Source organism: Nuphar pumila, chromosome 4 (genome assembly GCF_984573655.1).
Source record: "Nuphar pumila chromosome 4, dmNupPumi1.hap1.1, whole genome shotgun sequence".
Taxonomy (NCBI): Eukaryota; Viridiplantae; Streptophyta; class Magnoliopsida; order Nymphaeales; family Nymphaeaceae; genus Nuphar; species Nuphar pumila.
In genome coordinates this window covers 107,185,398-107,211,018 of record NC_143252.1, presented here as the reverse complement: position 1 = coordinate 107,211,018, position 25,621 = coordinate 107,185,398, and the positions used below count along the sequence as shown (strand labels likewise).

At 39.3% G+C, this 25,621-nt stretch overlaps 2 protein-coding genes and 1 pseudogene across 3 annotated transcripts; 2 read left to right on the top strand and 1 right to left on the bottom strand.

The window, feature by feature from the left end:
- Positions 1–852: 852 nt before the first annotated feature.
- On the bottom strand, positions 853–11,314 carry LOC149840452 (uncharacterized). 2 transcript variants are annotated; one of them, XM_090004435.1, is made up of 11 exons: positions 11,026–11,314; positions 10,419–10,481; positions 10,143–10,243; positions 7,099–7,965; positions 5,700–5,796; positions 5,548–5,604; positions 4,618–5,457; positions 2,163–4,526; positions 1,983–2,046; positions 1,428–1,579; positions 853–1,334 (listed from the first exon to the last, which is right to left on the bottom strand). In XM_090004435.1, the coding sequence occupies exons 1-11, from the start codon at positions 11,099–11,101 to the stop codon at positions 1,015–1,017; spliced, it is 5,001 nt and encodes a 1,666-aa protein (XP_089860561.1). In that variant the 5' UTR covers positions 11,102–11,314; the 3' UTR covers positions 853–1,014. The 2 variants fall into 2 exon arrangements, with proteins under 2 accessions (XP_089860561.1, XP_089860562.1); XM_090004436.1 differs by lacking the exon at positions 853–1,334 and adding an exon at positions 1,660–1,725 and having other exon boundaries at positions 1,485–1,579.
- A 9,086-nt stretch (positions 11,315–20,400) lies between these two features.
- LOC149840451 (pentatricopeptide repeat-containing protein At4g18840 pseudogene) lies at positions 20,401–21,251 on the top strand (annotated as a pseudogene).
- An 891-nt stretch (positions 21,252–22,142) lies between these two features.
- On the top strand, positions 22,143–25,606 carry LOC149840450 (uncharacterized). The gene is made up of 4 exons (XM_090005073.1): positions 22,143–22,316; positions 23,653–23,733; positions 24,057–24,177; positions 24,402–25,606. Exons 1-4 carry the CDS (start codon positions 22,143–22,145, stop codon positions 25,604–25,606), a joined length of 1,581 nt encoding a protein of 526 aa, XP_089861199.1.
- Positions 25,607–25,621: the final 15 nt, after the last annotated feature.

Genomic DNA, 25,621 nt, shown 5'->3' with positions numbered 1-25,621 from the left:
GATATTTACGATTTTAGTAGTTTCAGTTTTACCAAAAATTCAAAAATAAATTTATGTGAGTTTGTGAGCTTCTCATAAAAAACCTATGATTCTAGATTTAAGTGAGAGTTGGACCTAACCAACGAGCAGTACAATTTTATCACAATAAGACCTAAATTTACAGCTGCAAAAGGTGAAAAAGTCTTAACAATGCCAGATATTTGCGATTTTGAACATTGAAAGAATATAAAAATTTATAAGATTTTTAAAAAATCAGGTCAAATTATCCGGACAGTACCATCATTTTCCAAAAAAAAAAACAAATATATAAATTGGCATCAAACCAGAACAAACGCAAATTGATTTAAGGTTGCGATTTAGCATACCCTATAGGACATCATGTTGAGGTTTTCTTTGGTTTGTGTAAATAGGTTGCTTAGGTACCAGTTAAGTTTCGGTTTGGATGTAAATCAAATCAGGTCCATAATGGCTTGGTGGAATTCATTTGGTTATCACTTAACTTCCATAAGAGTTCACTTCGGGTAAGTTGGTAATCACCTATTTCACTGGGATACTCGAATTTTCTCTCGTGTCCTGACTCCTATATTAATATCCTATTCTTATTGATAATTTGAACGGAGATATATCTGCATCCATAAAATGCAGAAAGGCCCTTCATAAAAATTCAGGGGCTGCATACCATGTAGATACCACTGGATGAGGATCCCAAAAGATTAGGCTATGATGATCAATTTCTTCAGGCACGGCCTCTTCTTTTTCATTGATAAATTTTCTTCAACCAAAAAATCTATACATAATTACAAATTCTACAATAGAGGCCTAATTACTCCATATTCAATGGCTCACGTAGTACCACAAAATTGACTCAGGCTCTTAATTATTTCTAACACCAAAAAAAAATAAATGTGTATGCAGCGAGTGTGGATGCTGCCGGTGCAGTGGGTGGAAGAAGATATTGAAGACCTGTCGATATGGACATGAGAGAAAATACAAGATGTACAAAGAAGGCATGCTCTAATCTTCAAGGCCATGAATCTCGCCCATCATGATCCGGTTGCTTGATACCTTGAACCCAAGAAGTGCCGGGTCAATCTGCCTCCCTTTCTTACCTTTCTTCTTGTTGCTTCGAGAGACCTGAGAAGCCGCTTCAGACACCTCTGTGGTGTTGATCTCAGGCACTGGCTTCTTAAGCATGTCTATGAAGGATGGCTCAGAAGTATCAATGTCGCTGTATGAAGAGGCTCGCCTGAAACCCATTCGCGCATCTTTCTTGTTCATGGCTGGAGTTTCTGCTGCCACTGCCTTTGGCAGGTTTCTAGCTGCCTCCCTCCCATCTGGAATTAATAAGAGGAACTTACAGTCAAGAGGAATTTGCTGGAAGAATGAATACAGGGTGGAAAGAACAGTTCACTAGCAAGCAACTTTACCGGCCAAAGATGAAGGGTTGGCAGAGGAAATTTTCCCTTTAGATGTAGCTGAGGCAGCTAAGTCAGGCAATGCTTCATTTGCTGGCAAAGGCTGAGAGGGTTGAGGTTTGATCACAGACTCGCCAGGACCTCTTAAAAGAGATGTGGAAGCCCTGAACCGAGCAAAGTGATTCTTTAGATGCATAATACTTGTACAGACACTGAAACATAATTTCCCAATATTCAACTCAACTATAAGATCTAAAACTGCCAAAGCTTGTGGCACCAATCCAACATCGCACAGTATCGAGCACGTCCACTGAAATCCAGAAATGGTGTAAACTATCTAAGAAGCAACATGTTATGGATCATCATCATCACCATTCTCATCAACAATGAATCTGTAGAATGGTTTGTGGATCTACACTAAATCAGCTAAAGGTGCATAGAGCCATGAATAAGATGCCAAATTCATATGGACTTCGCTGATCAACGAACAAACCATAATTTGGCAATACAATCAGGTCAGTTAAAGACGCACTCCTATGTGGATTCTGAACACCAAAAAAAAAATACCTTCCATCAGTGAAGCCCTCATCCACACCCAGCATATGGTGTTGCAAACCAGAATTTCCACCACCTGCAACACTCCCAACAACCCATAATCATTGAATGAAGAAAATGTAAGACCAATGAGGAATTCAGCCTATCAAGAAAATGTGTAGCACGAAAAAGGAAGGTTCTCATATAGCTCACCAGAACTACCCAGAGAAGCATGACAAGTAGGAGTATGAATTAACAATTCCCCATAATCCATCATTGCTGGTTCTTGATCAAGAGCAGTCTGATGATTCTCCACAACCAATTTGTTGGCAGGCCTGACCTTCGATCCATGTTTCTTTCCCTTCTTCCCCTCAATTGACTCTAAAACCTCCACTCTGTCAGTCAGTGACCTGCCAACCAGGTCTCGATCTGTGTTGGAATTCTGTGACGTGTCATCGGCAGCAGACAAAAAAAAATCGCCTTCTACCGAGGCATCGGAATAGAACGCCTTCCTTTCACCGAGTCTAACACCATCTGCTTGCCCTTCAAGACCAGCATTAACCAAATTTTCTTGCATTGGCAGCCCATGATCAGCAGGGTCCCTTTTTGCAAAAGAATTTCCTAGTCCCACCTGGTCATGAAGAAGCTTGGCTGGATGAGCTGAAGACACCTCATGGAAAAGCCACGACGGTTCTCGTCTTTCCAGGGAAGATGCAAACTCGCTATCACCAATCTCCAATGAATGGGAAGGATGAAGATGCTGCTTTTGATGCAACAAATCCATCAGCAAAAGATTTGATCTTGGGTCGTCCGCAACATGATTAGCTTCCTTTTCCTTTTGCCTCTGTGCTGTTTCCAGATGCAACCGCTGGAGGTGTGCTTCCACCCAGCTATCTGCTTGCTGTCCAGGCTGAATCAGGTTACTGAATGACAAGTGATGCTCGGGCCAACGACCATCCAAAGTGTCCCTCTTGACACCATGGAATGCAGTAGGGATGGACCCAGGGTTTGAAGGGTGAATTTCTTGGTTGAATGAGCTCATCCGATCGGCAAGATGTATTTGAGCATGCCGCTCTTGTAAATCTAGATCATGAAGGTGAGCAAGAGTGTCTGCCAAATCCATGTTCACCCCCGAAGCTGCATGTGGCACAGATGCCAGCCTCTCAAAAGGCAATGTGTTGTGATCATACAGCCCATGCTGCAGATGCTCTTGCATTAGAAGGTTCTGCTCAAGCTGGCTTTGTTGCTCAAAGGGACCAGATCCCACAAACTGTGGCGGCTGCATAGACCTCTGCTGCAGCTGGAAAAGATCCAACGGACTCAACCTTGTTGAAATGGATTGATGAGGATTAGGCATTGTCCTGACAAATTGACCCAATTCATCAACTGCCCAAGCACCTCCAAAATGCCTCTCTTCTTCCATAGCCTGCTGGTGGTGCCTGGATTGCAGGGGAAATTGCCGGGCCTGTAGTTGCTGATGATGCATTGCCAAGAGAAATTGCTCTTGAGGAGAGAGCCTTGGCTCATGCTTCGCCTGTGACAGGAGTTCCAGTAGATTGTTGTGCTGTTCTCGATGAAGACCCTGAGCAAATTTAGCTTGAAGAAGCTGCTCCAGTCCAGGGTCATGTTGAAGCATAGACGGCTCCAGACTAGGGTGACCACCTGGAAGAAGGCTACCATGCTGCTGAGACAGCACCTGTTCAAATGTATTGCTGCTTCTTAGTGGATCAATTTGACACTGCTCAAAACTAGGATCATGCATTCGCCGCTGAAGCAACTGTTCAAGTAGATGGGACTGCTGATGATGACGGTGTTGCTGCTCTAATTGCATTTGGTGCTGGTGAAGTTGTTGCTGCTGTTGTTGGAGCTCCAACTGGTGCTGTTGTTGTTGGAGCTCCAACAGATGCTGTTGTTGAAGCTGAAGTTCAAATAGATGTTCCACATTGGATAAAGAGTGAGCATTAGGTCTTTGAGAATGATTAAATCCATGACCAGCAGTTGAACCTGGCAACTCTGTATTCGCCCCTCCAAAAGGCATATTTGGATGAGGCAAGTTGTTCTGTTGCTCGAACTGTTGTTTCTGCAACTGTTGTGAAAACAAGTGGTCCATTAGATCCAATTGATGGGCTTCTTGTTCAAGGTGCAATAAGCGGCGAGCATCTATTGTTTCATGATAAATATTAGGACCTACACTTGCACCTCTTTTGCCAACATGAGACCATGTTTCTCCAGCAGCAGAATCAGTAACACCCCCAAGAGGATTCTGCCTATGTAAAAAATGAACTGCATCTTTTCCCATCTCATGATTGCCAAGGTACCCAGGATTGGCAGCACCAGATGACATGTTTGATGACCGGGAATGCCGAGGGTTGGCCCCTTCAAAATCACGCCACAAGGAACCAAGTGGATGCAATGCATCACTTTTAGAAGCAGAAACCACTGGATTCAGACCACTGCTATCTGATTCATTTGCAGGAAAATGCTTCATTGAAAAATCTTCTGAAGGATCAGGTAGGCTTTCAGTTGGTTTTCCCAAATGACTGATACCACTCGGATGCCCCTTCAAGAACAACGCTTCTGCACCCAAAGCAGCACAAATGGAGTTAGGGGGGTAAAGCACACAAGAAAAATCCAGTTTTTCCTAAAAAGTACAGGCAGAAACACAAACCATCAATACTTCGAGAAACATCCATGCCACCTTGCTTGTCAGCATTGAGAATGCTCTGTGGAGCTTCTGAATTAACATCATAAAATCTACCATAAAGAGCTTCCATTGACTCTTCATGTTTGGAAATTTGATGACTGTCCATTTTAGAGAGCGACCATGTCTGGCTGTTCACAGGAACAGATAAAGAGAATTCAGGACCATTGCTACCTCCATTTTTCTCTACAACAGCGTCTGTTAAATCTTCCTTATTTCCAATGCCAACCCCAGACAACCTTTTAAATTTCAAATGAGGCATGACATCACCAAGCTCCCGAAAAGGTGTCCCTTCTGGGGCATCTGAAAGACATACAGGCAAGTCGCTGCCAAAGAAACCCTGTTCAAACCAAGAAATAATGTCAACACCAAGGAAAGGACCCTGTATATCCCCCTGTGGGTCCCTGTAAAATAGGCTCAGTTCTTCAGAATTGTAGCTCCTATCTGAAAATGTCAGGTCACTGTTATCCACTATCTTCGGCACATGAACAGAAGTCTCCTCGAGTCTTGGTAGATCAAAAAGGCAATCCGCATCAGTGGGCAGCTTGGACTGTATATCAGATAATAGTGGAGGGTCGGCAACACTATATTTTAAAGGTTTGAGAGAAACAGCATCAGCAACCTGCGCATCACTGCTCATCGAACTTTTATTGCCAATCATGAAACCCAAATCACTGTAGTTAGGATCACCTTTTCCTGTATTGGTGTCACTATCAGAATTAGAAGCTTTCAAACTGAAGTCACCAGAGCCAGTCCCCTCCATAGAGGAGGAAACCTTCTTCTCACTCCAGCCAAAAGAGTCATGTTCTGAAACCACAAAGACAATGTCAGATGCAAAGACAGAAGGCATCGGATGAGATCAGACTGATTCAGACAGGAAAACACAAAATTATTTACCAATAAACTTGCTTGATTGTACGGCATTTTTATCAGCTGCGTTAGGATCTTGAACACCTACGGAAAGATATAACTGTCCGTAAATAACCCCAAAAAAATATATATATAAAGGAAATCCCCCCATAAAGCATCAAGTAGATAATTATGTCTACCTGCCCCAGATTCGTAATTCTCCACCCTATCTCTAGTTGCATTATGTGATACACCACTGCTTGTGATTTTTCCCTTCCATATATCTTCCAAGATGGCCTGAGATGCAGATTAACAATGTAAATCAGCACAGCAGAATACGGGGAAATAAAGGTTTATTGGTCACTGGAAAACAAAAGCATCATCACTTGGTTAAATTTTGATGTAGGACAGGCATTTGCAACTTAAAACACTTGAAAAGGCATAATTGTAAGGAATAAAAAGAAAATACAAGATAATGCTGACAGTAATGCACAGATACAAAAAAAGGCCAATTGATCGTAATTGATTCTACAACTGCACTAAACTATCAGTGATAATGCACTAGAAACATAGACAAGGAATCATGTTTCAAACTTCCCATACACCTCAACCCTATCTGATATAGGCATAGATATGCAAATATAACTGACATACACAGATATTAGGAATAACCAATTCATGGGGCAGTTGGAGTATTACAGGAGAAACTATAACCAATCCAGGTATTTGGAGTTACAATGAGCATTTTTCTACTTCAGAACACAACCTGCAACCACGAACCCGCACGCTTGACATGGCCGTCCATATGCAAAGTGTCACCACACACACACACTTACATGCATGCATTCATGCATATTTTGTATCCGTTTTAATTTTATGAGCCAAGTGCAAACCTAATTTGCTGTTGTAAGAATTTAAAAAATGACATGGAGTCCTTTTTTCCATCTTTTTGAATAGGAAGTTTGTAAGTACTCTTAAGAACCTAATGTACACTTCATCACAGTAAGACACATAGAGAGAGGAAATCATCCAATTCTTCCTACCCTAGTTTTAAACAAAAAAAAAAGAAACAGATAGTTAACAAGTTGGGTTAAAGTAGTTTTTTAATAAAAGGAAACCTTGGCAGTTTAAGTTTGACTTAAACCCAGTATGAAATTCCTACATTCATAACTAGGCAAAATAGTAAAAATTATTTGAATTCCATATTCATTAGCATTTTGAACAGCCTGATAACCTTCCTATGATGTTCTTAAGTATATTGTTATTTAATCCCAAGTTCCCAACCCCCCCTCCCCCATTACATAGAGACTGACAACCTCCATATCATTCTCTATAATTTCGAATATTTTCCAAAAAGGCAACATAATCCCATATCTCTCATGCCAGCATGTCACTAACAATGAAATTGCCATAGAAATTTGTTCCACAACAATTTGTCCAAAGTTAGATCATAAAACATTAATGGAACTAGAAAGAGACATCAACTAAGTAACACCATGTGAAATAAAGTTATAAGGCTAGCCTATTCTTATATCCCAATATAAAAAAACATAGATTTATAAGAAAAAAGAAGACATAGATAGTATAGGATTAGCTTACCTCCTCATCTGCATCAGGAGATACAAATGCTAAAGGTTCTATTGGGTCAGCCTGTGTGATTTGAGGAACTTCTTCACGGAGTCCATTTGGCACAATATCAGCACAAGAAAAAATATTGTGTTTCCTGTAGATGTCAAGAAGTTTTCCTCGTGGGTAGCAAAGTCTATTGGTAGACAGACCAAACTTCCCATGTCCAGATCCATTTGCCTCTACTCGTGAGGCACCAATAGGGGTTGATAAAGATAGACCATTAAGCTGTTGGCTTCCACTGAACCTTGACCTCCCACGCCCTGGAGCAAATCCAACATTGGTACCATCAGACCGTGCTTTCTCCAAACCAAACCCGGGAGCAGCTCGGTGCACCATCGAACCCGTGGAATGAACTTCCAACCGGTGACGTGGCCTCCACTTGTCACGAGAGTCAGTTTCACGCTCACGGTTGGTGCCAGGGAAAGACTGTTTCTCGTTATAAGACTCCTCCTTCTCAGCCTCCATTCTTTTTTCATTCCGAGAGTCCTTTTCCCTGTCTTCAGGACCCCACCTAGAGGACCACTTGCTGTCACGTCGTGTTTCATGTCCAGAATTACGGCCATTAACATCAAGCCATTTATCTGATGAAGGAAGGGATCTTCCCTCACTGACTTCTCTTATTGAAGAACTATCTATACGGTGATCACTTTTGCGGAATTCACTTTCTCTATCTCCTTCTTTTCGGCGATCTCTCCGAGCAAGTGCACTGGTTTCCCTCTCTTCCTCACGCCAACGATGACCAATTTCAATCTCAGATGCATTCCTTCTCCAGTCTTTCTTATCTTGGGAGCTATCTGAACGCCACATCTCTTTCTGAGGTTCCAGAGAACGGATATCCTGCACAACAGAAAGGAGCAGGAAAACTTCAACATATATTCACCAAATCATCAAAAAGAAGTTAGCCAGTGACTAAGGAAAAACTTTTGACATCCCTGGTTACCAAAAGCACCAGAATATGGAAAAATCCAGAATGCACTTGAAAAGTTATATAGAGAAAAACAAAGAAAGAAAAATTTTTGGGACCCCCATCTAGAAGGAACTGACCCATAAAATACTGAGAGAAGGCTATAGAATGCATAATGATTTCCACAAAACAAGAGTACAAGTCATCATCCATATGCAGCAACTGCATGATAGAATTTGAGAATGACACACATAGAATCAACTGAAATTGGAAATTGTCCCAGAAATATCCAGTTATTGAGAGATCTTATGAATAAATCAGGATTTCACATAAGAGATAAATAGTGGTTAACCTGTACATCTGGCAAGCCAAAATCTTGTACATGCATGATTTTATATCATTGACTATACTTCCGCAAAGTATAATGGGTAATACATTAGTTTCACGTTTCATCAATATAAAAGAACAAAAGAAACAGCACCAACATGATTAATCACGAGACTCATTAAATGGGTAATTGGCACCTTCTCTCATCCATCTTGTGTTCAACTACTAAGCCGGCTGCATTTGTTGACCTAGGTCCAAAGGTGCAAAGTATTTCTCCATCTCATCACTATCCCTATAATCTTATTTTTCTTTTTCATTATCTATATCTATCTTACTAATTAATCCTCTTTAAAGTTTTATACATCAGTTTTTCCACCACTCAACTTTATTACTTTCTAACGTACATCAAGAAATGTAGTTGCACCAAGTTAAATCTTCAAATAAGACAAAACAAAGAACAATTTGTCCTTTTCATTGGAAAATGATGCTTAATGGGTCAAGTCAGTGGCACGAAAATCTCACCAGTTAGCAGGCCAGGTGTTGGCCAATTTGTATTGACCTACATCTTTTAGTAGAGTGGCTTTATTCCAATTTAATAACATTTGCTGCACTGCCCATTTTTATAACATTTTAATCACATATTATACCAAAAAAAAAACTTTTTAATCACATATCAGTGCCAAAGGCTGCTCAAGATGGTGAACCACAAAAGATGAGAATGAGGATGATAAAACCTGCAGCCGTGGACTCCTCTCCGCATCTAATAACATCCAGCAAGCAATCTTGAGAACAATAACATTTGGATGATAAACAAACAAGCAAAAGGCAATAACTATACTAAAACCTAACATACATACTTGAGTGGAACACTCCTGCTATGATCTTATAGGTGTTCACAACCAAGTTTATTAGCTTTGAGCTGGATCCTGTTTTCCAAAACTCAAAGGATCTAAAATCATGTCTATATCTCAGACACCAACGCTTATACACATTGTATGGAAGCAACATGATTACCACTGGGACCATGGAGCAAATGCTATCTGCTTAGCGTCGGGAATGGGTCAAATCTGAGATTGTTACTCTCGACCCATTTTGTTTGGAGTGGAGACTAAATCTCAACACCATATCCAAAGGCACCATTTTGGATCCTGAAATAGATTTGACTAGAACTAGTTGTCCATATTCTGATAAACATGAATCAGATGATGTTACAGCAATTGACACAAACGAACTTGGATCTTGAGAAACCAGAAATGGTTATTTATCTGACCTGTGCCCTAATCCGACTATTTTTTAACAGTTCAAATTGGATCTTGGGAATATTAAGTTAAGAAAATGTAATACATACACAGCCCTGAATCCATCTTGATCTACCTCAAATCCAAACTATTTACATCACTATTCCTGCAGCTGACTTTGGCTATTACCTACTCTTGTGAGATTCTAGCCACCTTGCAATATGAAATACAAATTAGCAAGGCTGTGTCGAGACAATGAAAATTGAACTGTATGATGTGAAAAGAAGATGCAGCAACAAATGCATTTCATAAAATCAACATCGACCAAAGGGAAACCACAGGATGAAGCCGTTTTTGTTAAAATCAATATCTACCTTTTATTAACAGGAGAAGGCTACACAATAAATACCAGCCCCAGAAAGCTCTAGGCAATCAAAACTTAGCAACTGTTTGATGCACATTATTTAGTTGAAGGGAGGATCATGGTTTGGAAATATCAACATCATCAAGGATACAGGAAGCTGCATCGACAGTGATTTACATACCCCTGATGGTGCTGAAAGAAAAGCCTTGCTCTCACCGGGTCTCGAGTAGAGCCACTGTGGTGACAACGGTATAGTCTCGGATACCGGTTGATCTGAATCAACTGCACACAAATAAATTAATTCACTTACCAAAAACATAAATGAGTAAAATCTGCAGAAGACACACAAGTGCATCCATGGGAATCCAACGAGACAATATTATGAACAGAAAATCAATACATTCCAAATAATCATGTGCAGCTTAAAACTGAAAAAACAGAGCGATTAGTTGATTACCTTTTGAAACATCGAAAAATCCCATCACACTTTTATCTTCCCGATGTCCTTCACATGCTTCATCTGATAAGAAAATGAGACATCATTATCACAAGAACCATCTGAACAAAATCATCGTGATAAATATGGCCAATATATTCCCTTATCTTGAAGTTACAAGCAAAATGACAATCATAACGATTGAGAAAGAGCATGTATAGAAAAAATAAAGCATACAAAGTTCAAAAAAAAAAGTCAGATAATGATACTTAAACGACAGATGGATATCATGATTATGACTTTTAATATGTTAGTTACATCCTCTAAGATACTTTAAGCGGAAGAAAAACTCTTCGCAGAAAAAAAATATTAATAAAAAAAGCAAAACAAACGCTTATCTAAACAGAAAAATCATTCCAGAACCAAAACAAAAACCTAAAATCAGATTCAAGGACGAATTTCCTGCGCATTTCGAGATCAATCGCATTCAAACCCACAAGAAGTAATCTGCATCGAACAATTCCTCAACAACCACAACGAGCTCATCGGGCCTTATTAAGCCAAACATCCTAAACAAAATCAAAACAAAAAAAATCGCACTGCTGCGATTCTGGGAACCCTAGATTACCTTTCGCGTTCCACGCATCATCGGGAGATTTCACCGATAAAATATCGCCCGGCAGATCGACCTTCCCGTCGGCCATCGTCCAACCTTAGTAAGGCGGAAGAAGATCGAGATAAACGAACCGAACTCCGGCAACGAGGGAAGAATCCGGCGAAGAATCGGGAAGCAGGCCGGAATTATGGCAGGGAGGGGGTGGGAATCGCAATGGGTATGGAAGGGAGAACCGGTGGACGCCTAGAGATAAAGGTAGCAGAGAGACACGTGAGGTGGAGGAGGAAAGAAGGAAGAGGGAGAGGAGTCGCGAGAGAGAAAGGGTTTTCTGAGGGAGAGGGAGAGGGTTTGGGTTGGGAGTGGAGTGAGCAAGAAATGCGAGAGGAAAGAATTTTCCTGAGAGGGGTGGGATTCAAAACAAAATTGCAGAGCAGCCCCATTTTTGTTTTTTGTTTTTTTACTTTTATTGCTTTCCCTTCCCCGTAGTATAATGGTACGTTTGGTAGCTTTTTTGAAAAATCAAAATATTCTTTGAAAGAAATTGAATTTCAAAATTTCTTTTGATTGAATTTTAAATTTTGAATTATGTGCGAATTCACGGCTTAGTTTAGAGTTTTGTGTCAAAAAAAAAAAATTTATGTTTAGTTGTTTTCCGGGTACTGTTGAGATTAACTTTCTAAAGTACATGAAACTCATGTAATAGAATCAAAAGTATCCTAATTTTATAAGTCTATGTACTTTTTGTTTATGTGACTCACACCATCACCCATATTTGAAAAATATTGCAATAAACAAACACCAATATAAACCAAAAAAATCAAATTTTATAAATATACGTTGAACCCTTTGCTTATTACATTTAACCGCATTTTTTAGGTGCTTTATGACAAAAGTGGCCGGAGTTTCAAAACCTTGGAAAGAAGCAAATAGAGCTGATATGAAAGATTGTAAAGTAATACAAGTTTTAGATATAGGTAGACAAGAATGAAGAGATAGGTCTGGTAAAAAGCTGACCCCATGTAGTTGGGATAAAGGCTTTATAATGATGATGATGATGTTAAGCAACTTTTTTCGCTATTTGTTTATGTCATAAATATCACCAGTATTTTGAAAATATTACAACAAACAAACATTGGTATCGTCCAAATAGTGTCACAAAATTTTCAAAATAACATTTATTTTAAGAATTTGTGATGATATTACTAAAAGCTACTTTTTATTATTTGTGTTTCTATATTTGATGATATTTCTCAACATTTTCAAAAAAAAAAAAGGTTTAATTATTACAATATTTTCCCTCACCTAGAAAACCCCCCAAAGTCGAGATGTGACATTGACGTTCATGTGTTAAAGTAAGAGCATTTTAGGTAGTTAATGACAAAACGATGATCAATCGATTGATTTTAGAACGAAAGCTTGGTTTTGGATCAAAGATGAACAATGTAGGTGGTTAAATGCAATAACCAAATAGTTGAGATTGTTCTCCACATAGCTACTAAGTTGAGCAGCTTTTTGGCTCTGAGTCGGATCACCGGGGTGAAGGTCGCTGGTGAAAACGGATCTGAAAAGGGTTTAAATGAATCTGAATCCGAAATGCTATAATAGATCCGAAACCATGTCCCAGAATCGAATCCAGATCTGAAATATATACGGTAATACCGGATATGTAAAGAAAAGAAAGCAACAAGCACTGTTCTTATAAAGAGTACAAAATTATCGATCCGAATACATATTTTAAACTTATTTAGAAGCCCAAAATTTGAGAATAATGTGTTGCATTCGGATCAGATAAATAAATCAAACTTTATCCATCTGCATTCTTACATTGTTGGCACTCAAACTCAAGCAGGATCCAAATGGATCGATCAGGATCGGGTCAAATTTGAAGGCACCATTGCTGGGTCCACTGTCTCGATCTTGTTAGATAAAGGTGGTCCTGTTTTGGGTAGGTGTGTCAACGGGTCAGGTTTGCTTCAGATAACCAGACTTGGACCAGATTTTCGGGTATGGCATCGAGTCCGGACCTGGGTCTAATCGGGTCGACTATATGAAAAACCATACCCAGACCCGATAAGAACTACATGAACCACACCTGGACCATACCCGGTAAACCATATTTTTTTATCATTTTTACATTGAAAATGGCGGGTCTTAATCAGAACTCGGGTCAGGTTCGGGTCTACTATAAAATTTAACAAACTATACCCGGGTCCATGTATTAATCGGACCTTTGAGTCCAGACCCAGGTCTTAATCGGGTCTTATTATTTATCACCATACCCAGACCCTTATAAGGTTTGGTTCCGGTCGGGTCTGGGTAAACCAGGCGGGTTGACACCCTTAATTTTGGGTAAAATCCAGAATCGACTCAATCAGGCAAAAATGTGACCTAGTGCAGCCAGCAGGTGAGGTACGTAACTGAACCGGGCTGTGTTCGGATTCATGTTAAGGTTACCTCGTTTTGGTTCTAACACATGATAGCCAAACGATGCTAAATTGCGTATATTTATTTATTTTAGTAGCTATCACATATGCTACATGAACACGCTATTTTTTATAGCGTGTCTCCAGTGACACGAACCGGACACTTTATGACACAGTAACACAGCTTGGACACATACAGATGTTATTTTAACAGTTTATACTATTTTCTATTATATATATCAATAAAATGTATTTTTATATATTAAAAATATCAAAAATAGTTTTATTGATTAAAAAATAAAAAAAATCGTGTGGTGTCCTATCTTTAAAACATTTACGAACAAGTCGTACATCGATTGATAAACGTATCTTTGTGAGATTGACACGCGCACAGAAAGTTTAATGTGGTCTATTCAGTATTTTTTTTTTAACTAACAATGAGATATTTATTTGATATATATATATATATATATATATATATACATTTTTTGTATTAAAATATTTTCTCGTGTTTACATTTTGATGTTCAAGGAAAAAAGAAGGAAAAAAAGTGCCTTATCCTCTTTACAAATATTAATCTCATATCCAAAATATAATTTGAATAGCCGAACGAAGAATTGAGTCCAACTAGCATTGAGATTCTGCAGTTCACCCATGAGATCATGAAACCTGCTTGGGTGGTCCAAGAGGGCTAACCCTGATAATTCTAGTAAAAGTCCAATGGGTCAGATTGGACCCAGATCCGAAGATTCCCAACAGCATCTAAGTTCACAAGTGGGTTCGTGTGGTCGATGAGGTTCAGTCAGGTTTTACTTTGGTTTCAACTTTTGTAAGTATCGATTTTCTATCAGATATTTACGGGTCAATACAAGCCCATACGAACCTAAAACTAAAACTAAAGAAAACTGCTGGAATGGTCACCAGAGCAGTCAGAGAACCCGGTGTGGCAGCCGGCGTAGACTTTGATAACTGCCACCTTATCCAAGTGGGAAGTGAAATAGAGTCGGCAAATGTCATTCCGGTTCCTTCATTTTCTATAACAACATTCATTCCAAATGGTTTTAGTGCCTGTTTGGGGTCGGTAGCTGGGATGGGCGTTTATGGACTTTATGCATTCGAGGAAGTGGCTATTAAATCCATCATTTAGGGTACGTTTGGAAGTGGAAAAACATGTAGGAGAAGTGAACCGAAGTCGAAAAATTATACAGTTTTTACGACCTTTTCAAATAAGAGAAAATGTTTTTATGAGAAACATTTTGAAAAAAATATATTTTTTTCATAGGAAACACTCCTCCAGAGGGGGTGGAGGAGTGTTTTCTGTCAAAGTCTTTCCTATATATCCCCCCTATCACCTCTTACCATCCTCTCCCTCCCCTTCATCACCACCACCACCACCACCACCACCAACATCACCATCATCGTCCCCTCCGTCTTCACCATCAACACCCACTTCCCGACTTCCCTTGCTGACTGCTGACTTTCACCACCACCATCATTGTCTTCCTCTCCTTTCGTCACCACAGTAATTTGTTGGCAGGAAGAAAGTGAGGTGGGTCGCTTTTGTTGGTGTTATGCTTGAAATAATTATGAATTTATCTTTCTTTTTTTTTTCAAGCAGTAGTGTGAGTTTGACTGATCTATTTTTTTGTTGGTGTTTGTGAATTTTAGGTCCATGGTTTTTTTTGCAGGTTTAATCCAATAACATTGTTAATCTACCTTAAAAATAAGTGTATGACGTTGAACTTTTTGGTGTATTTTTCAAAACTTAAATTCTTTTGTTGCTTGCTCTAGTTAAAATCTTGATCTTAGCAGACTTTGATTGTAGATTGTGTAGTTTTAAGTTTCCGTTAAAGCTTAGTCCTGATGCATATTGAGTCTCAATTTTTGTAAGTCTGGTATAATTTTGGTATGTCTTTCTGTAATCAATATGAGTTTTTTATTTTATGTTGGACTTTTCGGGTGTGTAATTTGACGTCGATACAATCATCTCAGGTTATTAGATTTTACTCTTGAATTTTGAGTTTCTTAGCGTCTACTGTGAGATGAATTTTGAAAATTGTGCTTGAGTTTTGTGTTGTGTAAACTGTAAGATGGATTTAATTTTGTTAAATGACGAATTGGAGATTTGTCCTGATGAAATTTTAATTCTTGCACTTATTATATTTTTTTTGTTGTCAATCAGGGCCAATGAATCTCACAACAGTTACATTACATAGCGATATTCGTCAACTGACTTACCTCAATGGCAATTTCTACATTAACTGATATTGCATTGCTTAGTTCTCTTACATTTATACTTAGCTTCAACAAACTTAGAGATGTTCATGACAATTACAGATTCTACAAAGACAAAAATTCAAGCATTGACCTTTGCGTTGTTCATCTTCCATTATTTAACTACATTCTCATAATTCGTATCTTCAAGTTTAGGATTCACTACATTTTCGTTTACCATCACTGACAACTAGACTGTGTATATTGTTTTAGTTATCTTGACAGAGCAAAGTGTCATCCTTTGAGTAGAGTAAAATAGAACTGATGGCCGAATTGGTTGGGCCATGATCATACAGTTGATGGTGAAGTAATACAATGGCAAATTGGGATAGATGATTCTTGTTTTTTGAATTATGATAGATGTATCCTAAATCAGTGAAGGAGAATTCTTTGTTAAGATGTCTGAAGTTGGGGTCAACTAACTGTATTGTTCAATTGACAAATAACCAGCTTTTTGTATAGCATGAGAAAATTTTTCTCTTTCGTTTTCGGCCTGTTCTTTTCATGCTACACAAACAAGCGAAAAACTTTCTTTTGAAGAACTTCTCATATAAAAAACTGTCATAGGTAAAACTTTCTTTTCCTGAGTATTTTTCTTGCTTCCAAACATGATATTAGTGTAAATACAAAGGAGAAAGGGGCCTTACTTTCCATCCCAAATGCATAAACAACCATCCTAGTGCCAAGATTCCAAACTGGACCACCATGGGCGTTTGACAAAGATTTTGTCTTGGGAACACCAAATGAATGCATGAACGCCCATCCCAGCGCCAAGATTCCAAAGAGGCCCTTAGAGTTGAGTATTCCCCATCTCTACTCTGGCTGACAGTTTCCAAACAGTGCAAAGGTCTTTGGGACTTAAAGGGATTGTAACCTGACCATCGAATATGGGAATCAGCATCTTAATGGTGCTCTAAATTCAAGATGGGTTTGATGGGGATGACTTTCATTTTAATGAAGATGCTCGTTCTCAGTAACAAAAGAAAAGAAAAAGAAAAAAAAATAAAGCAAAAGCATGATGGTTTTTTAGTGTCGTTGTTTCTTGTTATAAGCAAACATGTTATAGGAAGTTTCTAGCTCAATAATACTCTCTCTCTCTCTCTCGTGTAGGGTTAAAGTCTCCTACAATCGTTTATATATACAAACGCTTTAATAAACTTAACTTTTTTTTTTATCTTTATTTTTTTTTTGTCAATCTGTCCCTACCAATGAGATACAAATTTTTTTTTTAGTATGAGCTAACTTTTGAACCACCAGAATCTAACATGTCTTTAGGTTTTTCCGACAATGCAAAAATCAATGGTTGTAAAAGCAATGATTTATTTTAATTAAAAGAAACATATTTTTTCATGAAACGAACATAATCCAAGGGTTGATTTTTACTAAAGTGTCCACGTTGAACACATGTACTAGGTTAGATTCACTCAAAATAATTTGGATCATCATATTCCAACTAGATTGTAGGTACAATATATATATATATATATATATATATATATATATATATATATATATACACACACACACACACACACACACCGTCCATCCAAAGAAAAGTTCAAATCTACATATGATGCAAGAGCATAGCTATGCATATCCGGATCCACTTCATTAATTGGATCATTTGAGATCCATCTTATTTAGTTTGGATATTTTAATATTTGAATTATTTTGTAATAAATCTCTGATCCATATCCATGTTTTAATATTAGATTAAGATAAGAATGATTTTTTAGAGGGTTATCAGTTTTGGGAGTTTATTAAAATTAGAATTCTTCTCTTACAAATATAGAAAATATCTAGAATTAGAGACAGTTAAGTTCATAATTGGATTCTTAAAATTGTTATTTTTCATCTATTCAGTTGATTTTCTCCTTTGAGTTAAATTCTCGCATTTTCTAGCTATTTCTCGTATTTTTCAGTTTTTTCTAGATATAATCGTAGTTGCTAGATTTTCTAGTAAATTGAGCCCACTCAATTTACATCACATTCCTTCTTTAACTATCAAGTTTTTCACTTATCAAACTTTACATATTGGATTTTTATCATTCATGTGGTGAGCAACATATTTTGGATTATGAATTTTTGATGTTTAGATGCATTTTTTAATGCGCTAATTAATATCAACGACCCACAATACTTTGTATCATAAAGTTTTAAATGCATTATAAGCCATCACTTTTTAATGTTTTGAAAAGCATTTTTATATATGGTCGTGTAAAGCATATTTTTATTAAATAAATTATAAAAAACAAATATATGTAGTCTGATGGTGAGATGCCAAGTATTAAAGAAGGAGAGTTGTTCAATCATCTTTGGTTGCGAATTTTGGACCTTCTTTGGTTTGGACGGTCCTTCCCTCTCTCTCTCTTATATATATATATATAGGTATGTGTTTGCTGCAATCGTTTGTACCTGCAATTTAATTATAATATTAAGGTACAAGTTGTTTTTTACTCAATTTAACCTCGTAGATATATGAAATGACCCTTGCTACATTTTTAATGAAAGACCATGTAAAAAAACAATGAATTTTGCATAATTACAAAAACCTATACATAGGTTGGTTTCCAACTATCCGAAAGCAAGTCTCTACTCTAAAAAATATGTTGATCACATCTACAATGTTAAATATAACAAAAAAAAGAGAGCTTTGCTAGGTTGGTTGTAGGTACAATCCACTAGCAAGCATTAACCTTATATATAAGTTTAAATTTTTTGTATTAACTTAAAAAAATGATTAACTAATATAAATTACTAAACTATGTCCAAGGTGGCGGTACTTTTGAAATTTATAATAATTACATTTAAGGGTAAACTTTTTTCTCCCTTTGAGAGGAAAAGAAAGAATTAGAAAGATGTTTAAAGGTAGCAAATGATATTTGTTCGACAAAAGTGCTACAATGCAATAATATTTTGACCTTGATGAATATATATATATATATATATGGAGTTTTAACATTGTTGCCCTATTTGTTGGTGATGAAATAAGGTGGAAGTTTTAACCCAGGTTCAAACTGGATCCAGCTCACATTATCTGATCCAGATTATATATATATATATATATATATATATATATATATATATATATATAGGTCAGATCTGGACTGGACAAAGTCAGGGTCTATTTAGATCTTGATTGGAATAATACAAGCATACATGGACGGTTCTGGATTATAATGGGTTCAAACTCAAGTCGTTTATCTTTTCACTTAAAAGTCAGTTTGTTTATCCATTGTCTTGGATCCAGTAATATAATATAACGTCCCAATTTTTTTTACCTGAATAAGTTGGATTCAGATCTGAAACCTAATCCACCGTTCCAAATCTGTCCTGATCTGACCCATGTCCAGCCTATTTTCAACTCCATTATTTATAAAGGGTGTATTTAGGTTGGGTGAGGCGGGTCTCATTAGACCCATTCATAAATCAAGACAAAAAACTTCAACAAAACCTACCCAATACAGGTTCGGTTTGCGCTCGTCTTTGGTATGATTTAGACATATTTAATGGATCAAGTTTTAATGAGAGCCATTTTCCACCTCACATTTAAAATTAGACCCAAACAAACCCAAACTTATATGAAGCAGGTTTTGGGGTTGAGTATTAAAGATACTAAACGGCTTAGATTCCCTATCAGTTTATATATTGTCAGTCCTAGATACTGTATATCCAAATCCACATCAGTTTGGGGAGAAATATATGTTTGGGCTTTGTTGAATTTGGGTCAAATTCTGGTAAAAAAGATGTGATTGGATCTAAGTTGAACTTGGACCTAATCTAATCCATTTTATGATATTTTTCACATAGAAATCAGTAGATTTTACATATTAACAATGGATTCAATACCGGATTGTCTAATATGATGACCAGATCCTAAATGTTTGAATATGAAAAACTAGATTGGTAATAGGATCTATTTGTCAAAAATCAGGTCCATTGCTCTATCAAGCTTGATCCAGCCTATGCCCAACCTGTTCCCCTACTAGGCTAGTAGAGAGGGAGAGAGAGAGGTCTTAGTCAAGTTTCCTACTAACTGAGACCTTTAATTTGGGAAAGGTGTATGGGTAGAACGGTCCTTGTATTGGATAATCAACAGAAGTTATGAAATGAAGTTATGAAATTAACTAAGTTGGTGTCATTTGACATTTGCTTAACGGGAAGTTGAAAACTTCCAAATTTTTGATGTGCACATGAATTAAACCAAAACGTTTGGTGGTTATTTGAAAATTACCCCCCAAAAAACAGTGAATTGAATACAACCTATTATGGATTCACATAAATTCGTGCGAATCCCTGCTTTTACATCTAAACCGTAGATTTCTCAAATCCATGGTGGAGAGTAGGTGGAGTTCAATTTCTTTAAGGTAGGAGACCTGCCTATGCGCATGTGCATGCTGGCACACACATGATGCAAGGGAAGACGCTTATTCATACAACTGAAACACCCCCAACTCTTCTTCAAAAATGCAACACCATGAAAGATCTTCACCCGAACCACTGTTTCATGCTGAAGAACAATTTGGTGTATACCCGCCAAGCCCATTTAGGCAAACTAATAAGCCTTTGTTTCGAATTCAAGAGCATGGAGTATGCTCACAAACTGTGAAATGCCTAAACCAAAAGAACCTTACCTATGGAACCTTATGATTAGAGGGTGCTCTCACTCGATCTAGGGACCGCCGCATCGATGACCATGTACATTGATCTTCTGCAGGAGAGAGTCTCACCCAACAAATTCACCATCCCTCCACTGCTAAAAGCTTGTGCGGTGTCTTCCAAACTCAAGGAGGGAAAGCAAATCCACGCTCATATCGTGAAATCTGGGCTTTCGCTTGGGGCTTTCGTTGCCGATGGTTTAATTGTGATGTATGCGGAGCGGTGAATGATGCACACCAAATGTTTGTGACAATGATGGAAAGAAGTATTGTTTCATGGAATATCATGTAGAATGGTTATGCAAAACTCATGGAATTGGAAAGTGCGTGCAAGGTATTTGATGAAATGCCCGTTAAATACGTGGTCTCTTGGAACTCAATGATCACTGCATACATGAATTGTGGATATCCGGATAAGGCGAGGCAGATGTTTAATGAGATGCCTGCGAGAAGTGGGTGGTCATGGAACACCATGATAAGAGGGCACATTAAATGGGGGGAATTAGGAGAGGCACGATCATTCTTTGACAGCATGATTGACAAGAATACTGTGTCTTGGAATGCCATGATCGATGGTTATGTTAAGCAGGGATTTTATGAAGATGCTATAAAACTCTTCTGGCAGATGCTATTAGAAGCAAAGCCCAATGAGAGCACATTAGTAAGCGCTCTTGCCGCTTGTGCACACTTGGGATCTCTGGACACAGGGAGATGGATACATGATTGTCTAATAAGTAGAAGCAACAAGCAGTCTTTGTTGCTAAACAATGTACGGATAGACATGTATGCAAAATGCGGAAACATTGACAAGGCCTACACAATATTCAGTGAGATGCCTGACAGAGATATCTTCACTTGGAATTCTATGATTCTTGGCTTCTAGAGAAGCAATGAAGCTATTTTCGGATATGAAGGCAGAAGGGATTCAGCCAGACGATATTAGTTTTATTGCTGTTCTATATGCATGTTCTCATGTAGGGTTGGTGGTGTAGGGATTTGCGAACCTGATGTGCATAGATGAAGACTAGAAGAGTAACATGCCTTCTTCAGGAGGGGGTCTTCTTTCACTTTCTCCTATGTATCTTTTTAAGTGGGAACCTCTCCCTTATAAAGAAGAGATTCCTAAGTAGTCGCTTACCCAGTTGTTGGGACTTACCAATTTTCTCTTTAAAGCGAAAAAATAGATAACTGATTTCACCTCGTGCTTATCCGAATAGAACACGTTCAAATGTGCTTTGTTTGGATAAGGCCTACTATTGGGCATTTTCATGTGTTTAAGAGAGAGTGGACCCACCTCTCTTCTCAACGCATGAAACATGGCCAACTTTGGTCATGTATGACTAACAGGTGAAAGAAGGGTAGCATTATAATCTAAATCCGAAGATGAGCATTATGGTTGCATGGTCGATCTACTGGGTCGTGCGGGAGGTATAGAGGAGGCTCATAAACTCATCAAGAGCATGCCTTTCGAACCTAATTCTTGCATATGGATTGCATTGCTGAAGGCTTGCAGAATGCATGGCAATGTAGAATTAGGAGACGAGATAATAAACATCAGTAAGGTAGATTTAGATTGTCGGCACCAGGTTCTGTCCAATATTTATGCTGGAGATGGAAGAGTGTGGCCCTAATAAGAAAGAACCTGAAAGAGAAATGCATTCATAAGCCTCCTAGATGGAGTGCAGTTGAAATCGACCTTGTTATACACAAATTTGTTGCTGGGGATAGGTCTCATCCCCTATCAGAAGAAACATATGTGAAACTTAGTGAGTTGATGCTAAGGCTAAAGGATGAAGGCTATGTTCCTGACACCAAATCAGTCTTTCTTGATCTCTGTGATGAAGAGAAAGAAAAGGCACTAAACTATCACAGTGAGAAGCTTGCAGTTACCTTTGCTCTCCTCGCCACAGATGATGGGGAGCCTGTAAGGATTGTGAAAAACCTTCGGGTGTGCCATGATTGTCATTCTGCAATGAAGCTTATATCGAAGATCACAAACCGACTCATGGGATAGAACTCGGTTTCACCATTTCAGAGATGGCCAATGCTCTTGTACAGATTATTGGTAACAGTATGATGAAACAGTGTAGCCATGAAAATCGGGAAATTTGATGTCATATAAAGAAAAAGTCGACCCTGTTTGGTCAATTTTTTGAGAATTTGTGGTTAGTTCATAATCGATTGTGATTAATCAGTAAATTAAGTCTGTTATATTGTTAATAATACTTTCAATCGCAAACTATGTCACGAGGACATGGAAGCAAACCAGGGTTCAATTAGGCACAAATTCGCAAGTTTTTGAAAAATGGGAAAGAGAAAATGGTTTTTTCAATTATTTAATTTTTTTAGTTTTTTGATATTGTTGAAACTATAATTGAAATTACTAAATTACAAAATAAATTGCATGAGTATCATAATGTATCATGTGGCATGTCAAAATGCTACGTCGTCAGTGTCCTTTTGGCATCCATTTACATTTCTCCCTCTCAATAACCTCGTTTAATCATTACAAAATTGGTAGTTATTTGCTTTGTGTCCATCTTTTGAAAAAAAAAAGAGAAATGTAATTATTATCTGTTTTTTTTTTTGCTAGGCCATGGCAAACCCCCCTTCGTTACCAACCACACATTGGTAGGTTTGGTTTAATAAAAACATTGAGATCACCTGTCCACCGGAGAGTACACCCAGCTTTAATCTTTATAGGTTTCAAACCTGTGATATCCCGTCAACCCTACCTAGTGATGCACAAGAGCTGTGTTCGAGCTGAACTTGGGCTAGCTCGGCTTGAGCTGAACACCTTTAATTTAAAAAGGTTCTCAAAGTTTTTGAAATTTGTGTAAAACCCTCTTTGAAAGAGATAAAAATGGTGGCAATTTGAACTCACACCACTTCTAAAGGTAACCAGTGACTTACCCATTAAGGTAGGACTTTACTTTATATATTCATTATGAACAAAATCCATGCATATATAAAATCTAATTTATTTATATAACTGTGAGCCAAGCTTAATTGGGCTTACCAAGCTGGACTGTCTGTTCAAGCTCGGCTCGTTTAGGTGTACTAAGCCTGAACCATTGTTCAAGCTCAACTCATTTATTTTTTTTGAATGAGTTCAAGCTGAGCTTAAACGGGTCAAACCCGGGCTAGCTCAGCTCGTTGTGCATCCCAATCCCTATCAAATGAGCAGAGCCCTCGAGGGCTTATTCAAGATACATACCTTTGCTGTTTATCAAATATTAGAGGATCAAGTAGCCAATATTGAATCGATGAGTCGCCGCATTTAGGCTGCAAAGAATGAAGGGTGTGACTGGCACAGCTGCATTGGACAGATTGGTGACCTCTTCAACGTCAGAAAGGAGCTTCTGGTGAATCTAACTAAGTAGCAAATAATCAAGAGTACTGTACAGTTTAGCACCGAGATCCATATGGATCTAGCCAGGACCAAACTCCAGCTTCATAAGATTTCCTACCGAACACAGCCTCACTCTAGACAGTGGAGACTGGAAAGTCTAGGCAAACTGGGATCAGGATGGAGTATTATGGGCCGGGTCGTCTCGAGGAATATCCAAGACAGATCTGGATCAAATTCTTCACGAGCCCAGGCCGAAAACTAGGTCCAATATCGATCTTGGAATGCCCCACGTTAGGCCACGTGGCTAGTTTCCCAACATACACGTGGCACCTGCAGGGTTCTCCATGTGCCACGAGTTCAACGCCGATAAATATCTTCCCCAAGGAGTGGCAGTTCAGTAATTTCTTAAAAAAAACAGACGCAACTAGAAACAACCGTCTAGAAGCTTCCACAAAAGGTACGCTACTTCGAGAACGTTCCGGAACTCTAACTCCCTCAAATAAAGGAGTGCATATCTCCCCGTCCCATTTCATTCAAGCCAAGCGTCGGATTTCGTATCGTTCTTCCATCTTCGCAAAAGAAGCAAAAATCCGAAATTTCTCGATTTTCCATCTTCTCGAAAACACAGCCGGAGATTTTCTTGAATCTTGATTTGCCAAGTTTTGCTTGTTTGCTTCACAGCGTCGTTCGTCCCTATGGAGAGCGCGTATTTCAGAAACCCCTGGAGGAGCCCCGCCATGCCCCGATACTATTCGCCGGTGACCCGTGGTGTTCCGGTACGCTCCGCGAAAACCGAGTCGCCGAAGGTCGTCTCCATCCCCGTCCGCTTCATCGCCGCCGGGAGAGAGAGGTCAGCCGCGGCCGTGAAGATCCAGAGCGCGTTCAAGGGGTTCGTAGTGAGGAAGAACGTCAGGAAGATCGCTCGGGTCGCGGCCGAGGCGGACCGGCTGGCGCAGGCCATCTCGACGGCGGAGACGGCGAAGCTCCTCCGGGATCCCAAGGAGCGGCTGAGGTTGAACGAGTCGCTGATGTCTCTGCTCTTCCAACTCGACTCGGTTCGCGGGGTCGACTCCGGGGTGAGGGATCTCCGGAAAGCCGCGATCCGAAAGGTCATCTTGTTGCAGGAGTCGGTGGACGCGATTCCGTCGCGAGAGGCGGACATGGAGGAGATACCTGACGCTATTCACGGTGACGGAGCCGACGGGAAATCGTGTACCCGTCGAGATGCCGTCGGTGAAACCCTAGACGAGCCGGGGGACGGAGATAGATGCGGTGCCGAAGGCACGATCGAGCAAATCCTAGAAGATCAAGATCGAAGCGATCTCGGGTGCGATTCTGCAGTAGGAACCTTGGCGGTACGCGATCCCGTCGAATCAGCTTGCGATCGCGAAGATCTGCAACGATCAGACGCCGATCTCGTGGAAGAAACCCTAGATAATCAGGAGACCGCAAGAAAAGAGGGGGCTTCTGCCTGCGAGAGAGCACTCGTAAAGCAGGACGACGACTCAGCGCCCCGATACGCCGAGAAAACCCTAGAATCGCATAATGGAATGGAGGGCGAGGTCCCCAGAGAGGAGGGCTTGGAGAAGGACGCGATGGAGATCCAAGTCATCGAGAGCAGCGTGAAGCCCGCAGAAGCAGCCGACGTTGGGGGAGACCAGAGATTGACCGTCGAGGGAGCGTTCGAGCGCGTTGTGGCGGAGAACGAGAAGCTGAGGAGCCTCATCGCCGAGCTGTGCGAGAGGAACGTGGTGCAGAGCCGGCTGATGAGCTCGCTGGCGGAGCGGGTGGAGCACCTGGAGAGGGTCGTGAGCCAGCATAAGCTGAGGAAGAAGATGAAGAAGCAGAGGGTAACGACCAACGCTGCAAAGGCACGGGGCCCTTAGTCCACGTAAACGTGT